We start from the raw sequence: 23,110 nt of genomic DNA on the forward strand, positions 1-23,110 counted from the left end.
TATCTCTAGATTACTCAAAACACTTCAGTCTTTGTGTACCCTAGAATAATTTGGCAGTGATAAGCGTAAGTACTACATTTTGTCCCTGCTTTCGCCTCTCCTTAGAAAAACATATACTGGGCCATTCATGTTGTTGCTTCATAATGTAATGCTTCTAGTGTTCACTTTATGCCGAGTGTAACATTCACTATAGTGGTGAGGCACCTTTGCCCCAATATTTCTTCCTCCTTTAATCAATCACGTAGTCATCAAGGAATACCGTGAAACAGTTTGTAGTGGTGTTGTGCCTGATATTGCGAAACAAAATCAAGATGAAAGCTTAAGTCCCAGTCTGAATATAGTGGGTGTGAAAAGTTAATGAAATAAGTGTGTGTGACTTGTCTTATCAAAGAGAGAGAATCTAAACATTCCTTTGCATATTAATCTACACCTGTTAGTCTGGCAACTTTATATGACATGTAATGCTTTCCAAGTGTTGAGTAAGCTCAAATAAATCAATTAATTATGCCACATAATTTGAATGGTTTACTAATCACTAAGCGGACACGTTGTCAGAGATGTCTTAAGAAGTTTCTTATTATTTTGGCCTATGATACTATTTCATTGAAGTGGAAATTTTGACTCAATTAAAGATGCCTTGTAAGATGTGGGTTGCTGCAGTAATATTTGTGTTGATATGGAGATAGTGTTCAAGTTGTCATTTATATTGCCATCTGTGTCTGTGTTAACTAAACTTCAGTTTAAACACGTTGTCTGAAAATGAAAGAAAATACATTTGTCACCTATTTCACAGAAGTCGGACAAAAAACTGAAATGTAAACTACATCACTCCTTCAACTAGTTTAAAGAATACTTTGAAAAACTGAAGCCTGTACAAAATCTCCATTGATATGTGCTAACAGAAACTTGTTACTCTGTACTTACCACTGCGATCAAAAATCTCCAGTAGATCCCATTGAATAATGTAGGCATTAGGGCTATAGAAATTCAAGAAAATACATCATTTTAATAGACATCAAATAAGCCATCAAACAGAATCCAGGGAATTTAAACAAGATGTGATTGTAAGAGAATGGTCTGGGCATTCCGTCAGGGCAATTCTACAGGGAGGGTATTAATCTGAGAGAACATAAGTGAAAGGGATTGCTGATCTCAGAAACCTACCATGTGATCAAACTGTCTGAAATCTATTGCAGAGGAATTTTATTGTTCAAATAAAAGGGTCAAAGAAGAAATAGTACATCAAGATGCAGTAGACACCACTGGTAACAAAAAAATGCGTGATGTTGTCTAGAGTGGAGCAGACAATGTTGTTGTTATCCTATACATGGTGTGGTGTGGTTTCATTCCTTAAGACATACCGTTACAAGGCGAATGCCGTGATAGTTGATTTGAAAAGGGAATGACCAATCTTCTTAAACATCTTTCACCCAATCCCATCTTATGTTTAAGTCTGTAATGATCTTGTCATTCTCCAGATGATAGATACCACTTTCCTTCCTTCCTTCCTCCTTGCTTTTTTTAAAAAAATATATTTCTTTTAACAAGACAAGCATAAATTACACTTGGCAAAGGTTTAGTGACTGGTCTTGATCGTGTTGTGGCACCATTTAAGCTCGGAAGATACTGTGAGATTGGTGTTTTGATTTCTGGTATGGATTTGAAGTTGAGCCAAAGAAAAAATTAATGCAACTGTTTAAAAAAAGCATTTTAGAGAATAGCGTAGTTTCTAATCAAAGGTTTTCTGTGCTCTTATGGTAATAATATCCACATATATATTAAAAATTGATGTGTAAATGGATTTTGTGTGTGTGTGTGTGTGTGTGTGTGTGTGGGGGGGGGGGGTGTTGTGTTGTGTTGTGTTGTGTTGTTTTCCATGTTTCCTCCTAAACCACTAAACTGATTCCAACCAAACTTGTTACACACATACACCTTACTGTTGGGCAATAATCACTTTGGGGGTGAGAACCACCTGTGTATCACGTAGCCTCTGATGGGTGAATTTGCAGACTTTATACATCCAGTATTTGAGAATGAGTCCACTTAGCAACTTTCAACAAACTTTGCACACAATTTCAATCCTTGACAAATTTTTTTTCTTCCTGACAACCCCTGCAAAACGATGAAAAGAGAAACGTTTATTGCTTACTACTTTTTCACTGGTCATGTGGTAAAAGTACCTTATGAGGCATGATGTTAAGATTTATTACTTCTTTACTACTAACTGTATTTGTGACACAGTTTACAGACAGCAGGCACATATACCACTGAATGTAAATGCAAAATTATGTCATTGTATGACACACAGTTCAAGAGATCTGACATAAAAATTAAGCACAAGGACAGAAGTTGTCATATTGACATGGATGCACGTCTATGAGTGAATACTTGGGCAATACAAGGTTTCTTTCTTATTATCTATAAACCAAGTACCATTGTAATCTCTCCGCATAGTAAATAGTATTGCAATTTGAAGGAAGTTACGTGACTTTGCCGAATTTTCATACTGAGAGTTCATTTGAGTTCCTTGGGATGAATTGTTGTGTAACCAGTCAATTTACCTTAAAGACGTTCATGAAGAATGCAAACCAGTTTTTGCTACACTGTATCAGAACACAGAAGAAGGAATTTCCCAGTGATTAAAATTATGTAATTGCAGCAAAGAGGTGTTAATGCTACTAGTTACATAGCCAGCATCTTAGAAACGAACAGAATTGACTGCACAGCATGAGATGTGTACAAAAAAAGCAACCTACTTTTGCTGTAATGCCTTTATTGCTTATTGTACAACTTTTTCAAGCACAATCCCCTCAAAATAGACCACTCTGCTTTCAATACATCATTCTCATTGTTTCTTCCACACTTCAAAATTCACCTGAAACACAGTTTTTGGGATGCACACAGATCTCATGTTGCATTGTCCTGAATCTCTTCTGTGGTTTGGAAATGACCTTTCAACATTGTTTTAAGTTCGCAGAACAAGGAAAAGCCTGCTTGGGCTAGGTCTGGAGAACACACGGTGGATGGGACACATTGGGAGTGTGATGTTTTGCTGGGTTTTTTGGTCATCAGTTTTCTGACTGGTTTGATGCAGCCCACTTTGAATTCCTCTCCTGTGTGAAACTTTTCATCTCAGAGTAGCAATTGCAACCTATGTTCTCAATTAGTTGTTGGAGGTATTCCAGGCTCTGTCTTCCTCTACAGTTTTTACCCTCTACAGCTCCCTGTAGTACCATGAAGTTAATCCTTCATGTCTTAACAGATGTCCTGTCACCCTGCCCCTTCTTCTTGTCAGTGTTTTCCATGTTCTTTCCCTCATCGATCCCACAGAAAACTACCTCATTCCTTACCTTATCAGTGCATGTAGTTTTCAACATTATTTTGTGGCACCACATCTCAAAGGCTTCGATTCTTTTTGGTTCGTTTTCCCCTCAATCCATGCCACACCGCCAATTACAGTGCTGTGCTCCAAACGTACATTTTCAGAAATTTCTTTCTCAAATTAAGACCTATGTTTGATACTAGCAAACTTCTCTTGACCAGGAATGCCCTTTCAGCCAATGCTATTCTGCTTTTTATGTCTTCCTTGTACCATCTGTCACGGATTAATTTGTTGCCTAGGTAGCAGAATTTACTTTCTTACTGTGTGATCCCCAGTTCTGATATTAAATTTCTCAGTGGTCTCATTTTTTGCTGCTTCTAATTATTTTCATCTTTCTTTAATTTACTCTCTGTTCTTAATCTGTATTCATTGGACTATTCGTTTCGTTCAGCACAGCCTGTAATTCTTCTTCACTTTCACTGGATCTTATCATTGATATCCTTTCACCTTGAATTTTAATCTCACTCCTGAACCTTTCTTTCATTTCCATCAATGCTTCTTTGATATATAGATTGAACAGTTGGGGCAAAAGAAAACACCCCTGCCTTACACCCTTTTTAATCTGAGCACTTCTTTCTTGGTCTTCCAGTATTATCATCACCTTTTTGTTCTTCTAAATGTAGTATATTACCCATCTTTCCCTATGTCTTAAACCTATTTTTCTCAGACTTCTGCGGGTTTTTGTATGGGGAGTTAGTGCTTTGTTTTGGCCCAGCCGTTCCTTCCTTTTCGTTATGTTAGCAGAAAGACACCATTCCTCGTCACCAGTAATGATACATGAGAGGACTGGTCGGTTTTGTTTATGACCCAGTTGATGACCAGCAAGCAGAGATGCATGTATGGCCACCTGCTAATTTTTGCGAGTTTGGCTTAGAGCATGTGGTACCAATTCACCCAATTTCTTAACCTCCCCCATTGCTTGCAAATGTCAGGTGATGGTGGAATAATCACAGTGGACCACATTTGTTAGTTCTTCAGTACAATGACATGGGTTATTGTGGATTAATGTGTTTACACAATCTTCATCAAACCCTGAAGGTCTTCCTGAATGTGGAAAGTCACTAATATCAAAACGATCATCTTTAAAATGAGAAAATAACTTTCTTGCTCTGCTCTGTCTGGTGGCATTATCCCCATACATGATGCAAATGTGTGGTTGCCTCCTTTGCTGTTACCTGTCTTTGAATTGAAGCAGAAGAATGTGTCAGAAATTCTCCATTTGGTATTCCATTTTCTAGTGTCCACAGCTCCGCTCCCCCTATCTCCAGATGAAAAAATGACAATATGCAATTGCAAATAGCAACCAGAATACCAACATGCAAAACAAAAACGCTATGAATATATGCACCAGCCTAATACTCTCACATGGAACGGGCTAGGAGAGCAGAATGGTATCTATAGTGACATTTATTGCTCGGCATCCAGAGCTTTGATTGATGGCGTTGGACAGGGAAGAATGAAAATAGTGATGTGAGTGGAGGAGCAACGAAAGTGTTGGATGGTTTTGTACTTTTGAAGGAAGAAAACTGTATTTTGGAGATCGGAAATGTTGTATGAAGGTGCTGAGCTATAGTGTAAGAGCCATATGAACCACGTGAGAGGTGGAATTTGCTTTGTAAGCAGAGATGAAGGGAACAAGGGGACTGTTGTAAATCTTGTCCAAAAGTACTAGAATACTACGCATACACAGAGACATACATAGAAATTATAAAGTGATGAATTTTTCTTACTGCCATATAGGAGTACTTATGTCTGCTGTTGAGAAATCCAAAGAAGCTGTTGTATTGTGCTTAATGTTTGAATAGTTCAAGAATGTAAAATGTGTTTAAATATTCCTCTGTGGGTCCATAAAATTAGAACGCACTTAATGGTTAGGCCGCTGGACTAGGATTGGGTACAGTGGTGGGCAAATTCCCATTTAATCATTGCGAATTAGTTTTTCCGTGTTTTCATAAATCAGTTTGTGCCTATGTTGGAAAGATTATTATAGCACACACATAGCTTATTTTCTTCAATTTCCATATCCATTGGAGCTTGGGGTTTGTTTATAATGACCTTATCGCTGGTCATAAAATTTTTGCATTGAAACAGATACTCTGTGAGTACTTCCCTGTTGGCAGGTAGAGGATCTGATGTATGTGTAATTATTGCTCGCATGTTGGTATTGTTGTAGCTATGTTAATAAAATTACCAACTTACAGGTGACTACACTTGCAGAATATGTGACTTAATTCATCAACATAGTTCAGTAGAAGAAAAGTCAGGAATATGGATTGAGTTATGGTATACCATTATCGTAAATTACTTTTTGTACAGCTATGTACTTGTAACATTGGTCACATCATTAAGCGTACAGTCTAGACAGTAGAAATATATAACAGCTTACACAATAGATACATATATCATCTTGTACAGTCTCTACATGATTATACCTAAAACACAGTGACGTACAGTTCATAATCTTAGACAACCTGTAATATTACTGAATGATTTACAGTACCAGAAGTTAAAAAATACAATTTTGTGACATACAATTATTTAATTTCTAATGCTACCTTCTCTTAAAATGGTACATGCAACTTATTAGATCCAGGATGACCTTTTGCTCACTGTATATTCATATACACTGCCACATTAAAAATTCTTCTTCTATTTTAATTTTTTTTAGGTTTTCAGGGAAAGTCTTCTCAGTTTCCAGGTGTGGTAATTCTCTTGGCAGTACCAGATTATTGTATCCACTTCCCCCCTTCTTGTTTTCCTCTCTCTCTCTCTCTCTCTCTCTCTCTCTCTCTCTCTCTCTCTCTCTCTCTCTCTCTCTTCCCCCCCTCTCCCCTCCGTCCCTCCCCCCTGTTCTCCTAGATACTTCTAATCTGTGTGTGAAAGACACAGCAATTAATTTCTGCTCTTTGTCTTTTGTGGATGACTCAATAGGTTCATTGATTTCCGGTTTTGTTGGATCTTGTAATGCAGTCACAGTGATCTTTAATATATACAGTGGTGGAAAAGTCTGAATATCAGGCTCTTTCAGCTCCCATATTGTGGTTTCATATTTCATGACAGACAATGCACAAGAGGTCTTGATAGGCATACTAAGCCAGCTGTTTCACTCAGATACCATTGACCCTGTCTTGCTGAAAATAGTGTTTGTCTGCACTTTAGGTCATTGTATGTTGTTGTATTTGAAAAATTAACCGAAACTAGTTCTTTCAATCCCTTCATATTAAAAAAAAGAGTGCTGTGTTTTCCATTGTTTGTTTATTGTTAAAAACTGTGTACATAGTTATTTTAGATTGAAAATAGCTCATTTCCCACGAAGCATTGTGCAGTATCATGAACCAAGTACCTCAAAATTGTTCACAACATTTAGCAGTCATGATACCTGTGTGCATCATCATAATTTCATTTTCGTATGTTTGTACATTATTTAATGGTAAATTAACAGGATAGACACCATTACAGATCCTTGAGTTACACCATACTTAATAGTTCTCCCTTGGATTTGTATAAGATTTCAATGGTTAATATTGTATTTTGTTACTGAGATGGTGATACCTGTCTGCTGCATGATCATGGGTACTAGTATTCTCTAGTTTCTTTACCAGGAGTGCATGATTTTGTCCCAACACCTTGGAGAAGTCAAGGAAGAATCCACATGCTGTATAGTGAATTCTGTTAAAGATTCAATTCCTGTTTCCAATGATTCTGTTTCTGATATCTATACTGTGCTGTAGTTAAGCTCTTCCGAGAAAGCATTTAGTCTGTGAATATGAGCACTTCTGATAATACTGAGAAGTGCGATACAAAAGTTACTACTCTGTAATTACTAAGATCACCATTTTTTCCCTTTTGTATACAGGTAATACTTTAATCAATTACAGTTGACTAGGAAATATTCCTTCTGATCAACTGGATCAAAAATATGTAATCCTTTGTGGAATATTTTGAAGTTCTATTATTTCCAGAGAGGTCCAGAATGACATGCCTTACAGGTGGCCATGCGTGTAACTGTAAGCTTGAGAAATAATGTGTAACTAATCATTTTGTACAGACATGCACAAATTCTCCTTGTCACACACTGCCCAAGCATATCTGTGCTAGCATCAATGTGCTTCGAATATGCAGAGCTGGACTAAGACAATGCAAGATGTGGTGTGAGAACTCTTCGTATAATGAAAAATTTAAGTTACTCAGAGTTGCAAATATATCCACATGATACCAAGATCTATTTCGGGCTTTCATCCATTTTCAGCTAGTGCAATAATAATAAAAAAAGCCTCTTTATACTGTTGAAGTTATTAATATATTACACCAATTGAAGTGGTTGAAAGGTGAAAATGGGGCCTGGTATAAAATAAAGTACTACAAAAAGTGGCTGATGCTGTGTTTCGTCAAGCCATTCAATCCATAGCCACAGAGCTCATTCACCGTTAGATTGGATGCACCGTTAGATTGTATGAATTAATGATGTATACCATTACTGATCACTCACATCTCCATGGATTAGAAAGCAAGATACAATAATGATACAAGCTATAACACCATACGAAAGACTGACGACAATATTGCGATTTTTCGTTGAAAGTGCTAAGAAGACCATAAATTCGTATTTGCACACACCTGTAATGTTAACGTCTTGACCTACGTAATTTCTCAACCCATTTTACGCCATGAAAACAAATACCTACGACTTGGCTTTGTGACAAAGTTTTCTCTGTGATAGCTGCAATTTGCCAGTACATGCCTGTTCAAGCGTGCACAGTTGAAAATCGATCAAGGCATTGGCCACGGGACATTAAATTTCATTTCATTTCATCCCACAATCACCTTGAGAAGTCCGAATGAGTGCGCAAAATTCACCGAAATCGTCAGGCATGCGTGTCCAAAGTGCAGGGTCGTCAGGTAACCGGCTTTAGTCGGACAAGTCCGGCCCTTTACTGTCGCATCCAGCCAAATATATTGAAAGTTCGTATGTCCGACGATTGTTAGGCTATTTACCTATGAAATAGAATACAATGAGGCCGATTTCGAGCTAATGACTTAACCGCCAGTTATACTAACAGGATATGTAGGTGCACCAACCAATTCTTATATGTAAGCCTTATACATTGTCAGAACAACGCTACGCGCAGAGCGAGCGAGGGAAGTGAAAAGCCGATGCCAGCCCTCCCCACCCTGCCCCCACCACGCGCGCTCGTCGCTCCTACGAGTTTTGAGACACGCAGCGTCCGAACGTGAATTAGTCTGCGCGGCGCATTCGCTAGGAAAGCGCGTTGTACATGCTTGCTTTGCACGCCACACCGTTCGTTTTATCGGTGAGTAGCAGACCGTAATTCTGGTAAGATAATTATTTTCCCTGTTCTGGTATTAATGTGTTATTGTTAAGTGATATTCCCGAAGTACAAAAGTAATGCCAAAGTACACTGTTAAAATTCGTTTACTCTTTTTAAAACACTTTATACTGATTTGTAATACCATTTTCTTTCAGATTTAACTATGTCGAAGAGAAAATGCCGATTTTCTGACAGATTACAAAGTCAGTACAATATGTTTATATGTGGGAAGGAATCGTGGGAAGCAAAATGTGATATTTGTGACCAAACAATTTCTATTGCTCATAAAGGCAAAGCTGACTTAGAAAAGCATTTAAAAACAGAGAAACACCAAATGAAGATCCGTAGTATAGCATCTACTTCCAAAATAGGTACTATTACGTTGCCAAACGTGGCCTAAAGTTTAAAACGAAGCGTTCGTGCCACAGAAGTTACTTTAGTTTATGATAATATCACGAATATTATAAGCCACTAGACTGGAATGCTGCAGTTGGTATGTGTATCCATCCCGATGCAAAAATCGCTAAAAATGTAACATGTTTCACAACTAAAGCAGAAATCATACTGGAATAACGTTTAGCCCCATTTGCGCTAGAACAAACATTATATGTTTTGAAAATTCGATTAATAAGCGCCGCCACAGTTGGTAGCAGTAGTTATGGTACTACTAAGCGTTTTGGCTCAGTTAATAATATTTTAACCACAAGACTGGGGAATTCAAGTTCTCTTACTTGATCTACAAGCCATACCCAGCGATATTGCTGAAACCTTATTCTGCAAAAAAAAAAAAAACTTGACTGTAATTGCTCATTAAGAAACGATTGAAAGTAACCGACACTGTTTCTGTTTAAAATAGGTAGTCCGGCTTTCAGTGCAATATGTCCGGCTAAGTATAATGGAGAGTCCGGCTTTTCTATTGTTAGATCTGGCAACGCCACCTGTGCTTTCAGCCGCCAACCGCGTGGCATGCGAGACAGTGACGTCAATGATGTGTGGGTTATGCAGAATATAGTTACAAAATACCGAGTATTCTGACGATTGCACAGAAACAATAGACTCTGATGTTCTATTTTAACATCGGAAATTAATCTGACGTCGCCTGCTCTCATTTAGTGCTTGGAAATGGGTTTTTTGTCTTATTGATCTTTAAAGTATATGTTATTGTTCATTTTTACTGTCATTGTACATTGCTAAACCTGAATGAGGGCTTTGCTACTAGTGTTACACCTTAAGAGGCAAAAGTCTGTAAAGAAAACGTTAAGTTTCACAATACTTGGGCAGAGAAAAAGCCTGCACTTTGCATAAACTCGTAAATACACAAACGTTTTTAACTAAAATTATCTCGATAGTGAAGATCTGTTGAACAAGGGAAATAATTTTCGATGTTATTAGGTACATAAAATGAAACAAAATACAGAGGATACAGCAAAAAAAAACGCTATTTGCTACCTATTCACTCAATAATACGATCTTTGTTAAGAAAATACACATTTTTTTGTTTTGCCCTTAGGTAACCCTGAACCCTGTCAATGTTTAGTAAACCTTGTCATTGCTATTTCAATGCCAACGACTTTGCCGCATTGGTAACACCGGTTCCTGTCAGACATCGAACGTAAGCGCTGTCAGACTGGGCTAGCACATGGATGGGTGACCATCCTGCCTGTGAGAGCTGTTGGCAAGCGGGGTGCACATAGCACTTGAGGCAAACCGAGTAAGTAGCGGCTCCGGTTTTGTAAACACACACACGGCCGGGAGAGCGGTGTGCTGATCTCATGCCCGCCTGTATCCACATCCAGTGACGCCTGTGGGCTGAGGATGACACGGGGCCGGTCGGTACAGTTGGGCCTTTGCGGCCTGTTCGGGCAGAGATTTTTTTAAAAAAAATTGCTATTTGTAGATATTTCGACTCTTTGTAAGGACTGACCTCTATAACCTCACTTTCATCGTTCGAGTTCCGAACTGCACAATAGACAGCTGTCACAACCCAAACAGTTTAGGTGCAGGGAGCCGATGTAAAAAAAGACCGTTGTGGCAGGGTAGATTCAGTACAGCAATAACATGCCCTTGCGCTGCAGTAGACTAACTTGCCACAAGTAACCGAGTCGCCCTTGTAATTGGGTTTAAGAAAGGCCTGCGACGCTCAGCGTATAGTCTGTAAACGGAAAAGCTAGCAGCGATCGTACGGGGGGAAGCGACCTTATCAGGAACAACGCTACGGCTGCCACATGGTACAGTACAAAGGAGTGTGTTTGCCGTACAACAGGGTAGGGGCAGTGTGCAGTGATTTATGTAATTCTGTTCATGCGTTTTTGCGGTAGTTATAAATATAGTTATATAAACTTCTGCCGGGTGTTCTGTGCCCTGCACAGCGCAGGTTTGAAAGGCGCACAGCGAGAGGTCTGATACAACGTTGGGAAACAGCCTGAGCTTTGAGTAGACACGCTGCATCTCACACCGTCGCCGGAGGTCGTCCGATAACCTCGGCTGACAGCTTGGTCACAGTCCGGGTGACCTCGCTCAGTTTTGTAGGTTAAGTTAGAATCTTTTCTATGTATGGAGGAGGTTAGATTTCAACTTCTCAGGGTGGGATAGATACCACGACGCCTCTGCGTGGAGGAGTGTCGCATTTCGGCTTTTTCCATTAAAAAGACACCGAATGCACGTGAATGAGTTATATTTGTTTCTGAAAGATTTGAGACTTTAATTACAGGAATAACCTGAGATGTTCAACGAACATATGAGATGAAGAAAGAATCTTACGTACATACATATGCGAGATGATTCGTGATGACATTGAAAAGCAAGAGTACAAACACACTGCACAATTTCAGATAAATTTAGCAAAACAGCATAAATCAATAACATTTAATGACTTTCATTCAGCGTATGTTTGAAAGACAAACATAAAGCATAGAAAAACAGAAAAACAGCTATTTGCAAACCACTTCTTATAACAGAATCACCGCCCAACTGGTTTAAACCGCCCGTAGACAGTAATAATTCGAAGACGGTACTTAAAACCCAAAAAAGATCCACTACTGTAACCTTAAACATAAGGTAGACCATCTTTCTCAAATTATTTTTTGAGGTTACTATTCACGCCTAAAATTTCCGTTTAAGATTTGGTTTCCAATAAAGTTGCTATTTCAGCTCATAGATTCCGAGCTATATCCATATTAAGATATTTTTCACACCTATCGTTCCACAAACTCCCTTCTTGAACTAAATTACCAGTTTCTTACAGTGTTTCGTGTGTGCGAACGTCGACCGATCCCACCGTAGAAAACAGAGTTTCACCGATTGTCGTACGTTCGTAGTTTGGACAGTGAGATCGACTGCATTGCGACCGGGCACATGGTGGCATACGAAACGCTAGGCTGTCTTCGGCCGATGTCGGTCATTGTCGGAATCCACCGAAGTCGGCGCCACAGTGACCGCAGCTGTTCCAGCTCGAATACCCGCCCGCGGGCAGGGGTGGGCAAACAAAAGACGCGCGGGTAGCCATGCTCTTGACTATGCGTTGTAGTTATTCCTTGCTTCTTGTGTATTAATGATGACTATCCTGCTCGCTTTTTAGCTTGCTGACACCCAAACTGTATCCCGAGTGCACGCACGGCCTGGGCGCAAGTGGATCGACGTGCGGGCACCGCTGCGTGGTGCGGAAGGATACATAGCGTGCGGGCCCGCGCGGGTACGGCGTCGGGTTGGGTAATATCGCGCACGGCCTGGGCAGTACTGTGCAGTGCGGCGCCATGTTGCCGGGTAGCAAAATGGAGGCGGCAGAAATGCTGTCGGCGGGCAAGCTGATGAAGGTGCGGCAGGCGGGCACATCGAGCGTGTGGCGGCACTTCAAGCTGTTAGTCACCAAACGCTCGCGCCGGCCCGTCGGCTACGTGACCTGCATCGCCTGCGGCACAGTCTTGCGCCACAACAGCCACCGTACCGGCACTTCTTCACTCTACCGTCACGCCTACTATTTCTGCCGCAAGCGCTTCTCTGCAGGTACACCGCACGCTAAACGCATGCCGTAAGTGCGTCGGCGTCGTGTATGACACACTGTGTAACCCACCTGTCGAATCATTACCGCGAAAGCTGCCGCTGACAGTTGAGTACGAGGGAAGGAGTTTCACGTGCCGTCTGATATGATGGGCTGCAAGTGTCGCAGTCTTCCATTTTTCGGAAAATAATTACTGCTTCCCAGAAGTTACCGGTATTGCAAGAGTTTGACACTTCATGCTATTGAATTAGGATTATTAACAAGTAATTGACACTGGAGTGACGTGCAGCTGACCATACGGGTGGTGGGGTGATGCGCAGTAGCAAGACGCGGTGTACCACGTGACACTCTGGCCAATAGCGTCGTAGGATTCGGTTAACCGGCGAGTAACTCAGAGTTGTGCGCTCCTACCGGTTAGCTCCGGTACTACCGAAGAAGGCGACCAGCAACAGGAGCCTGGTCACCGTAAACGGACAGGCAGCCATTTTATTGAAGTGTAGCTAGTTAGTGCATTCGGTTAACTGGTGAGTAAATCGGAGCTTCCGACTTGTGCGGCTCTCCCTCAGGTTATCTACAGTGCTCGAACCGAAGTTGACACTATCTGTTCTAATACATTTCACTTTGCACTCAAAGAAGCAGGTACGTTAAAGTTTATATAGATTCGTGAATTTTTGTTGGAAGAGTGCTTCATCTGACAATAACACTAACGTTGTAACCGAAAAATGTTTTTTAGATATGTCAAAACGGAGATCTGATGTGTGGCAGTTTTTTCAAAGATCGATGAACCAAAAGTATGCTATTTGTAACTTGTGTGGGAGGTCCTATGCCACAGGTGGAGGAACGTCTAACCTGCACAATCATTTAAAACGCTGCTTCAAGGATTATTATAGTGATGGAGGGCCACAAACTGACGAAATATCTAACGAACAGGAAAGTATGTACATGAAAAATACAGAATAGTGTGTGTGTGTGTGTGTGTGTGTGTGTGTTTGTTTAGAGAGAGCTACTAGCTAGCTGGGGGAGGGGGAGTTGTCTGTGAAGAAATTACGTACGAAAAGGTATTTAAAATTAGCGTTTCTTTATGTTGTTGGGTAGAATACGCACCAACCGGAATTCACTATTTCATGAACCCATGTTGAATGTGCGTCAGAGTGAAGATGGATTGTCAATGTCATAATCGTATCAAAAAGTATCTGCACGTAAATACACGCCTCCGCCCTACGCGTGGGATTGGAGGAGCGAGCTCAGACCACGGAGGCCATCAATTTTGAAATACCCTCGGCTCCCTATTCAGCCGGAGCAGCTTGGAGACTCCGGTAGATTTGGCGCGAATGCGGAAACAGCCGGTCAATTTAGTTACCGGTCTTAATTGCGACCACTCGCTATGATATAGAACGAGTCCGTTTTACAGTTGTAGTACACACTTATCGTTAAATCACTTTGTCGGTGGTCAAAGATTTTTTATGGCTAATACTTCGTTGATTTCTGCGAGATATACCTCCTCCTAGTATTATATTTCTGAACGTTACTGTTGTTAACGGATTGGGATTGAGCATTAATTGAAAAAATTTAATAAGGGAGAAAGTATGTAGATGCTGATGGCAGTATGCTCTGTTGTTTAGAGCTGTCTAAAAGAGGTTGTATAATGGGCACCACATATTATCCATATTACCCATTTCTGTATGAGAAACACTTGTTGCTTTAATGATGAGCTACCCCTAAATATGTTGAAAATCCAACTCATTTACATTTTTATCCCCGCAATCTTCTATTTGTATGGCAAAAGTTGCAGAGCTGAGGTGTTTAAGATTCGTAATGAGTGAATTAAAGCTGAGCTGCAATATATACACACTCAAGAATTTAACATATTTTGTTCATTTTATTCAAAAATTATTTCAAATTGTTTTGTGAGGCCTTCTGCTACAGAATGTCATGTACTTTTTTAAAAAATCTCAAGTTCAGTAATGAGGAATGCTGTGTAATCCACCTGTTGAATCATTATCACAAGAATTCCAAGTAGCAATGCAGTTGTTGAGGAAGGGGTGGAGGTGCTTTTAATTCGTGTTCCGGAAAAGGGTAGATTTCTACTCACCATGTAGATGGATAAATTGCTACTCACCATGTAAAGGAGGTGTAGTCACAGACAGACACAATGAAAGGACTTCTAAAGATTTCAGCTTAAAACAGAGGATCCAGCACAGAACAATATGGGATACCAAAGCTGATGGTACCCCAGTCAGATACGGCAGATGTGCTTTCAGCATAGTTTAGAACCACCTTTTTCTATTCATTGTTGAGATGATTCGAGCATGATTGCATCTCCTATTCCTGCTTAAGCAAAATCTGATTTGTCACACAATCTAAGGCCTTTGAAAGCGAGTTCACTACTAGAGCCATTTTATTATTATTCAAGGATTCTAGAGATTCATTAGCTCATGAGAAAATGACATTATAAGCCAAACTATTTCATGTTGGGGGGATTGTATTATTGATGTACTGTAGCTAGTGTGGCTGAACATAGATTTTCCAGAATTTTTTATGAACTTCTTCAGAGGAAACTAAGGTAGTTACTAGGAACCTCTGTTTTATCACCTTTAATTGACAATTGCGTGTTTGAGTCTATTGAGGACAATTTCTTGTTTAAAGACTCATTGAATTTGTGTGAGATAACTTTACTTTTAGATTTGTAACAGTGTTTCAGTACTCTTATGTATTGCCCACATCAGTGAAATTTTTATTTTTCATTGTTCGAATTACCTCATTTTTCTTAGACAGGAAGTATACATGTGTGGTCAAGTTTTGTCAGCACAAGGTTGCACATTTTTTGTACCTTACTTTACAGATCGTTTCAAGTAATCTATTAAGTTGTTGTTAAAAATGATTATTATATACCCCTTGCCTTCAACTACCTACTCCTATTATGATTTACCCTGCATCATCCATTGTCTGGCAATTAATTCTACCTGTTTATCTCTTTGTGTGTGTGTGTGTGTGTGTGTGTGTGTGTGTGTGTGTGTGTGTGTGTGTTGATCTGATTCTCAATTCCAGATTTTAAGAAAAGGCTATATTTATATAACTTACATCTTAAAACATTCCAAGAAACTTCTGGAGAAGCATTTTCTGGGAATCATTTGATTTTCTGACAGGCATACAACATCCTCAGTAACAGTATTTTTTATTCCTTTTGTGAGTCACCTGCAACTAGTATTTTTCTGAGTGTTATTTTTGATGTTCTTGTGGAAGAACTTCCTCAGATATGAATACTCAAAATTTTTTTGTGTGCACTGTATCCTAGTCTTTATGTTGCAAGGAGTTGTTAAAAATGTGTAGTTCTGGTTCATTTATTAATCTGATCCTTTTACTGACATATCAGAAGTTCCTAGTGGGAGTAGTAGTGCAGATTGTAAACAGCTGACATTTGTGACCTGGCATACCATTAAGAATTCATTTGACTTCTATTTTTATAACAGCTGTTAATCTATAAAAATGTTGCCTATTAGACTGTCACAGCTTTTGCTCTTGGGGGAAACCAACCACAATTATCAGACTGTATGAATTCAGCATGTTCAGTGTCTGTTCTGTGTTTATTGTATGTAAGGAATTTGAGATTACCACCAGTAATGATATTTTCTTTGTTTTTGTAAACAGGCAAGTTAACTCGGTCTGCTTTCTGACCCTCAATTTTTCTCGTATAAATAATGAATGTGTGTATTCAGTTAATTAAATCTCATAAACATCAAAATATTGGTCGACACACTAAATATTTATATGAGTAAGTACTACGTTCAGTGTAGTCTTTCATGGCCAATATTTTTGATATTGCTGATATTTGATTTATGGGCATTAGTTTGTGGTCCAAGGCATAATTCTTTGTGTGACATTGTCTCCCACTACTGGAGACTAAATCAGAGGCTTTAGGGAATTGGAAAGCTATTACAGACTAGAAAAAAGTTCAACAAGCCAAATTGTTTGTTTGTCTCCACGCAACAGTTGGTTCGTGACATCATTAGACTGCTGCCCAAGCCTGTGGAGTTGCATAGAATATGCTGTGGAGCTCGTGGAGGGTAAGAGTTAGCACTGTTTGTTTTATTTAGTACTAGGACCCACAACTTGTGTAATTTTAGTCCTTCTCATTTTCTGTTGAAATTGTTTTTGTGGTTTTGAATGTCTATGGCCCCTCAGTTCATCCTAGAATAGTAATTATTAGATCTTGCTAAAACCACAGTGTCATGGAAATGAATTTGGTTGTTTTCCTGGTCCTAGTGCGTGATATGTTACTACTAATTTATCTGTCTTGCCCACATGATAAATCAGCAATAGCCAATCACACACTAGGACCAAGAAGCCACAATATTATATTCTCTGACACTGTGGTTTTATTAAGATATAACAATTACTATACTAGGATGTACAGAGAGGCTACAGAAATTCATAAGCACAGAAACTATCTCAATGGAGGTAGCAGTGGAGGAGGAGGAGGAGTACTTAAATTAGACAAGTTGTGAGCATAGAGCTAAATAAAATGAACAACCAACTCCATAGCATTTGTTAGTGGGGCTCCACAATCGTAGGCAGCTGTCAGATGACATCATGAACCGATATAATCGGCTTCTTTAGAGTCTGTAACAGCTTTGAGTCTTCAGAACCTCTGATGAAGTCTCCAGCAGTGGAAGACGAAATGTTAGGCATAGAATTACACGTTAGACTGTAGCGTTAAGCCCATAAATAAAATATTCCCAGTTAGCACTACATTATCTTCAATTTAAATAACCACCTCTCAATTCCCCATTGTTTATTGTGTAGAAAGCAGTTACATCAGCACTGTTCTTTCTAACAAATGATATTCAATAAAATGTAAGATCTGTACACCATGTAAAGTTTAAGTCACATGTTGACAATCGGTGAAGTTGTTATTTAGTTCTATTATAATTTTATGAAATACGCCGAGTTTACTGGCAGCGACATTGTTTGATCTGCTGGTGCTGCTGTCGTGACAGATTTATTTCCTGCTACATACAAGAGGGGCGGTACTTTGTAGGAAGGGAGAGCTGCTGTTGTGATGACACTAATATTTATTGGATTGGATCATGTTACACATTGGTAGAAACATATTGTCTTCTCTCAACAAAATCATAAACAGTCCTTCAGTATTGTGGATCTTCTCGGGGTCAGGCACATTGCCTACGGGCTAGCTGGTACTGATGATTCTGTTGCATTCATTTGTGCAGTGGAAGAGCTCTTCGGCTGTTGAATTTTGTATGTTGGCAGTTCTTGATCTTTAGCTTGCAGCTCGGTCTGAAGTTACAATACTCATTCTGTGGTTCTGTTGTTATTGATGTTATCTGCTACCTTGTTCTTTTAGCAGTAATGTGTTCTACTCAGTGGTGCACTTGGTTAGCATGTAATGGAGCAATGGGAGCTGCAGTTTGAGAACAAGAACTCCTATACAGTTTTATGACTTGTTGACTCAGATAGGTGTCTTTTGTAATGAAGTGCAAATCTTTGTCTCGTGAAAAGTTCGTTAACCGTATCTGATTTATGAGGGGAGAGAATGTATTATTGGGGTAGCAATTCTTTTGGAAAACCTGGAATTCTCAGGGAATCACATTTTACCTGGAAAAATCAGGAAATTAATTGAAATTCTAAAATCTCAGGGAATTCTGCATTTTTAACCTAGCATTCAAATTGGATTTTATTTATTTTTGTAAATCAAAATTTTTTAAAATATATAATACTCGCATTTCTAAGTGCATTAATTATATGAATAACATTCCGCATAAATTATCAGTGTTTAAAAACTGTGGTAAACTACTGTTTGACTGGTATATTATTATTGTGGTAAGCTGTGCCCCCCCCCCCCCCCCCCCCACACACACACACACACACACACACACACACACCATTGATTTATCAGGAGCTTCCTGACACGTTTTCCTCCTCCTCTTCATGGCTGGAATTCCCAGGGAGTTTTTCCCAAGTTTATGCAGCCATCCTGATTATGAAAGATTATGCAATCTGTTGGCTTTCTATATATGTGTTTACTCAGGAGAGATTCTTCAGATCACACTTCCAAGGAATGACGAGAACATTCACAAATTTCATTCTAATATTTGTCTTAGAGAACATGTGGCTACTTCAGAGTTCAATTTTATGAGTGTACAAAGGAGATTTCCTACAAATCACTCGTTCAACTGGGTCTAGAACATTGCTAAAGTGTGTGGGACCTGTGCCACATAGGACTAACAGAGGATATTGGACGTTTACAGAGAAGGGCAGCATGAATGGTCACAGATGTGTTTGATCTGTGGGAGAGTGCCATAAAGATATTGAAGGAACTGAGCTGGAGGACTCTTGAAGATAAGCTATCCTGAGAAAGTCTGTTAATAAAGATCGAAGAACTGGCTATAAGTGATGACCATAGGAACATACAACAACCGTCTATGCATCACTCACTTAAGGACTGTGAGGATAAGATTAGAATGATTACTGCCTGTACAGAGGCATTCAATCAATCTTTCTTTCCATATTCCCTATGTGAATGGAGCTGTATGAAACCCTAGTAACAGGGACTTACCCTCTGCCATGCACCTCACAGTGATTTGCAGAGTATGGATGCAGGTGTAAATGGTAATCGCATGCAGTTTTTGCCATCCCTCTGCTATGACTGACCAAATTTGTAATGACATTTTCATTTTTCATTTGGTTTATTAAAGCCACTGTGGTCAAGTTTGTGATTAACTGGAGGTGATATTAACCTTTTCTCTGCTTACCAAAACTTTTACATTGCATGCAAATGTGTTTCATTAGATTTCTGCACTCCCATTGTTATCTGATGTAGTAATGTTGTACTGTTTACTTAGTGTCACAATGAGTACTCACTCTTGGTGATTTGTTGACTCCACAGAACACTGGAAAGATTAGTCAAGTATTTTAATATGTTTCAGTGGCTCTTAATTCACCACACGTTGAACTTGTCAAAGAAAATTCCAGCGCCGTACTACACATTTCAGTTGCTGATTCATGACCATTTCACTCGAAATCATTTTCACAGATCATGTTCAGTATCAATTTGTGCCCAGTGTGGTACCACATTTTTTCTGATTTACAGGTCCTAATACCTTACTGTGCATTCAGGTTACAAAAAATATGCTTCCTAAATATCATTTAGGCCTATGATAATGTGATTTATTACCTGTATAGGTGCTGCTGTGCCGTATCCTTCCTGCTGCTTAAATTGACTCCAAATTCTAATGTTCTCACCAGACATTAACCTATGCAACTATTATTTATGTAATAGGGCATAGTGATTTAGAGAATACCCCTTCAAAGTAAACTGGACGTGGTCTTTTAAACTGATTCAAAATACAAAACTTCTCTGCTGTTTTCACAACGCCTCTCTCTCTCTCTCTCTCTCTCTCTCTCTCTCTCTCTATCTCTCTCTCTCTCTTCTTTTCTGCTCAGATCACAGTCCTTGAGCTAGTTACAGAATTAATAGAACATGTCATTGGCTTTTTATGCGTTATATTGCATGTTATGATACATAGAGAAATATGTCACTGTTTGCAATATACTGTTTTTACAACTGAATACAAGTGTAGTTGAGATATGGCTGAATGTAAAAGAAAAGAATTTCATAATGCCTGAAAGAAAGCACTAAAATTAATTTGTTTATGCTTTGCGAAATAGTGTCTCAGCTTGACCAGATACGCCAAACCATTGTCAATATTCAGTTGTGGTTCTATACAATTCTGCAAATTGTGTTTTATAATAATTACAAATTTCCAGTGATTTTCATTTTAAGTCTTCTTATAGAAGTTACATTGAAAACTCAAGTCCTCAAAGAACTATCTTCAGGTATATTAACCATTCCATTTCTGATGCACCAATTTATGATGATCACTCCGTATGAAAAGGACTGTTCTTTTTTTATCTGACTTCTTAGAGTCTGATTCAGTGCCTTTATTTTGACACAAATCAGTTTTCATAAAGTCTTCAATTCTTTCTACAACATTTGCACAGGGCATTGCAACTTTCAAGTTCATCCATTTGAAGTGGTACTGCAAGTCGTTTCTATTACATCTTCTATGAGGCTCATTCTTGAGTTTATTTTAATTAGAGCAAGTTTCTGCACATCTTTCGCCATGGGTTCTTCAACGACAGTTGCAGTAAGTTTAGAAGGCATGCAGCAAACCTGTTTGTTAACAATTATCTTCCGAAGCTGTCTCTGGAGGTCTCAATTTGTGACAGAAGAGAACATCTTTTACAACATTTTGGTGTTACAAAAATCTTTGCGTCATATAGTTAATACTGTTTCAACAGGTTGGTACATTTTGTAGTAACTTTGTATCAATAGTGGAAGCTTCTGCAGAGTTCGTTCAGTTGTAGTGCGAATAAAGTAGTAAGAACGTTCAGCAGGAAAGTATCCTTCCAATTCTGTCATACTTTCTTCCCCCAGCTACATGTATGGGGATTTGGCCAGTAGTTTGTTTTCCATTGGGTGCCGTTACGTTGCGAATCAAGAAGCAAACGAATGTCTGCGTGCCGTTGCCCTCTATGGTGATGAAAATCGTTAAAAAGAGAAATAAAATGGGTTCGACCAGTCAGTGCAACGAATCAGCGAGTAAAAAAGGAAATAGATGATTGATGGTATAGATAGTATTTTTTTTAATACATCGATCTTGTACATCGTCCATCCCTACTATGGACTAGCCGTCCATGCAGTGAGACAAGGTAATGCCGTTTGACGCACTGGGGTTCGACTTTCATTAGTACACGTCGTTGCCAGGGTGCAAGTACCTAAAGAAACATGCAGGACGAATATGTTCCACTGCCGTAGTCACCCGCCAGTGAAGGATACAAAGACTATTAGGAAGTTTTGCAATAGAGCTTTATTTACTTAATTTTTTTCTAGGTTATTTCCGCCGTATTGGGTACACCTCTATCCTCTGAAACCAGTACTTAAGCCAGTTCTCCCAAGTTTGTGTAGGGAACAAGACACACTCGTTGTTCCAAGCACTGAGGAGGTCCTTATCATTTGAAAACTCCTCTCTCTTCAGCGTCATTTTCACATGAGGAAACGTAAAAAGTCACGAGGAGCAAGGACTGGATTGTAAGGAGGGTGCTCAAGGAGTTTGTCTAGTACCCCGTAAATATTCGGTGCATGCTTTGGCGCGGTGAAATTGACCGTCGTCGCGATGGAGAAACAAAGTTCTTCTTCGATCGCAGGTTCTTCAAAGATTGGATGACTGGGCGGGCACTGCTCAGTGTACCACTTGGCTGTGACTGTCTTCTGTGTGTCCAAAACAATATGCTCCACAATTCCACTCGATTAAAAAGAAAGCTATCATTTTCTTCTTATCGGGATTTTCTGACAGTTAGGCGCGTGTCATCTTCAAAGACGCAAACATTCCTTTGAGTTTTAATCGGCTTGTCACAATAGTATAGCCAAGTCTCGTCATCTGCCGCGATGTTATTCACATACTGGGATTGTCCCTTACAAAACTTCTTTAACATCTCCAAGCAACAAGACACACGCCGTGTCATCTGCTCTTTCGTCAGGCTGTGCGGCAGCCACAGACAACAACTTGCAAACGATCATGCAAAACCGAATTAATTGCTGGTGCATTTAGCCCTAAGGCTATCTGCTTATAGGTCACTCACCTGTTTTCGTCTAGCAATTTCCTCACAGCATCAATGTCTGATGATAGTGGCCTTGCCGTCCTTTCAGCGTCCTCCAGAGTCGAAGTTCCTGTTTGAAGTTCTCTGTACCACCTGACTATAGTTGTACGATGTGGACACACATCACAGACTGCCGGCGTCATCCCTTCAAAGCACTGGTGTGTGTTTAAACTACGCTCGAAGTTGTACCGCAAAAGTGTCCGAATCAAACTTCGTGACTACCATGCCATAGCAAGCACTTCTAACTACCTGTGCTAGTGAACGACTGCGCCCATAGACATGGTACAGCGGCTGCAATGCAAATATGAAGTATTCTCAGAACTAGAGATGGGTCGTTAACGAACTAACGGGTCCAAAGGAACGGTGCATCAAGATGAACGGAACGAGCGAGGAACGGTCTTTCATAGTTCATTTCGGTCGCGGCTTTCTACTTAAAAGTTCCGGGTAACGGCCGGTCTCGTTCCCGAATGGCACGTTGGCCGGTCTCGTTCCAGTCTCCGTCTGTCTCGGTCTCGCCCGGCCGGAATCGTCTTCTATTCGTGGCCACTCGTCACAATTCCACTGCCGACTTCTCATAGTTACTTCGGTATTGAGTTGTTCGTTTCTTTCGTTTCGCACGGCCATTCCAGATCTGTTTCAAGCCTTTTTTTTAAACTCTGAACTTCTGGTTCTTTTAGTATTCTGTTCAGCGTCCACGACATGTAATTAAAATGTATTTTATAA

The 23,110-nt window shown here is 39.6% G+C and overlaps 1 protein-coding gene across 11 annotated transcripts in view; it reads left to right on the forward strand.

The window, feature by feature from the left end:
* Positions 1 to 23,110, forward strand: part of LOC124711198 (protein bric-a-brac 1-like) — a 448,529-nt gene that overhangs the window by 326,823 nt on the left and 98,596 nt on the right. Inside the window, exons 1-2 of one of the 11 annotated variants that reach the window (XM_047241141.1) lie at positions 13,173 to 13,348; positions 13,443 to 13,643. The exons of 9 other annotated variants lie outside the window; for them this stretch is intronic. In XM_047241141.1, the coding sequence (XP_047097097.1) occupies positions 13,445 to 13,643 (199 nt within the window). In that variant the 5' untranslated portion in view covers positions 13,173 to 13,348; positions 13,443 to 13,444. Of the gene's footprint in view, positions 1 to 12,467; positions 12,715 to 13,172; positions 13,349 to 13,442; positions 13,644 to 23,110 lie in introns of those variants that run through there. One more of the 11 variants, XM_047241134.1, reaches the window with a different exon arrangement.

The sequence above is a fragment of the Schistocerca piceifrons genome, chromosome 8 (genome assembly GCF_021461385.2).
Source record: "Schistocerca piceifrons isolate TAMUIC-IGC-003096 chromosome 8, iqSchPice1.1, whole genome shotgun sequence".
Classification (NCBI taxonomy): Eukaryota; Metazoa; Arthropoda; class Insecta; order Orthoptera; family Acrididae; genus Schistocerca; species Schistocerca piceifrons.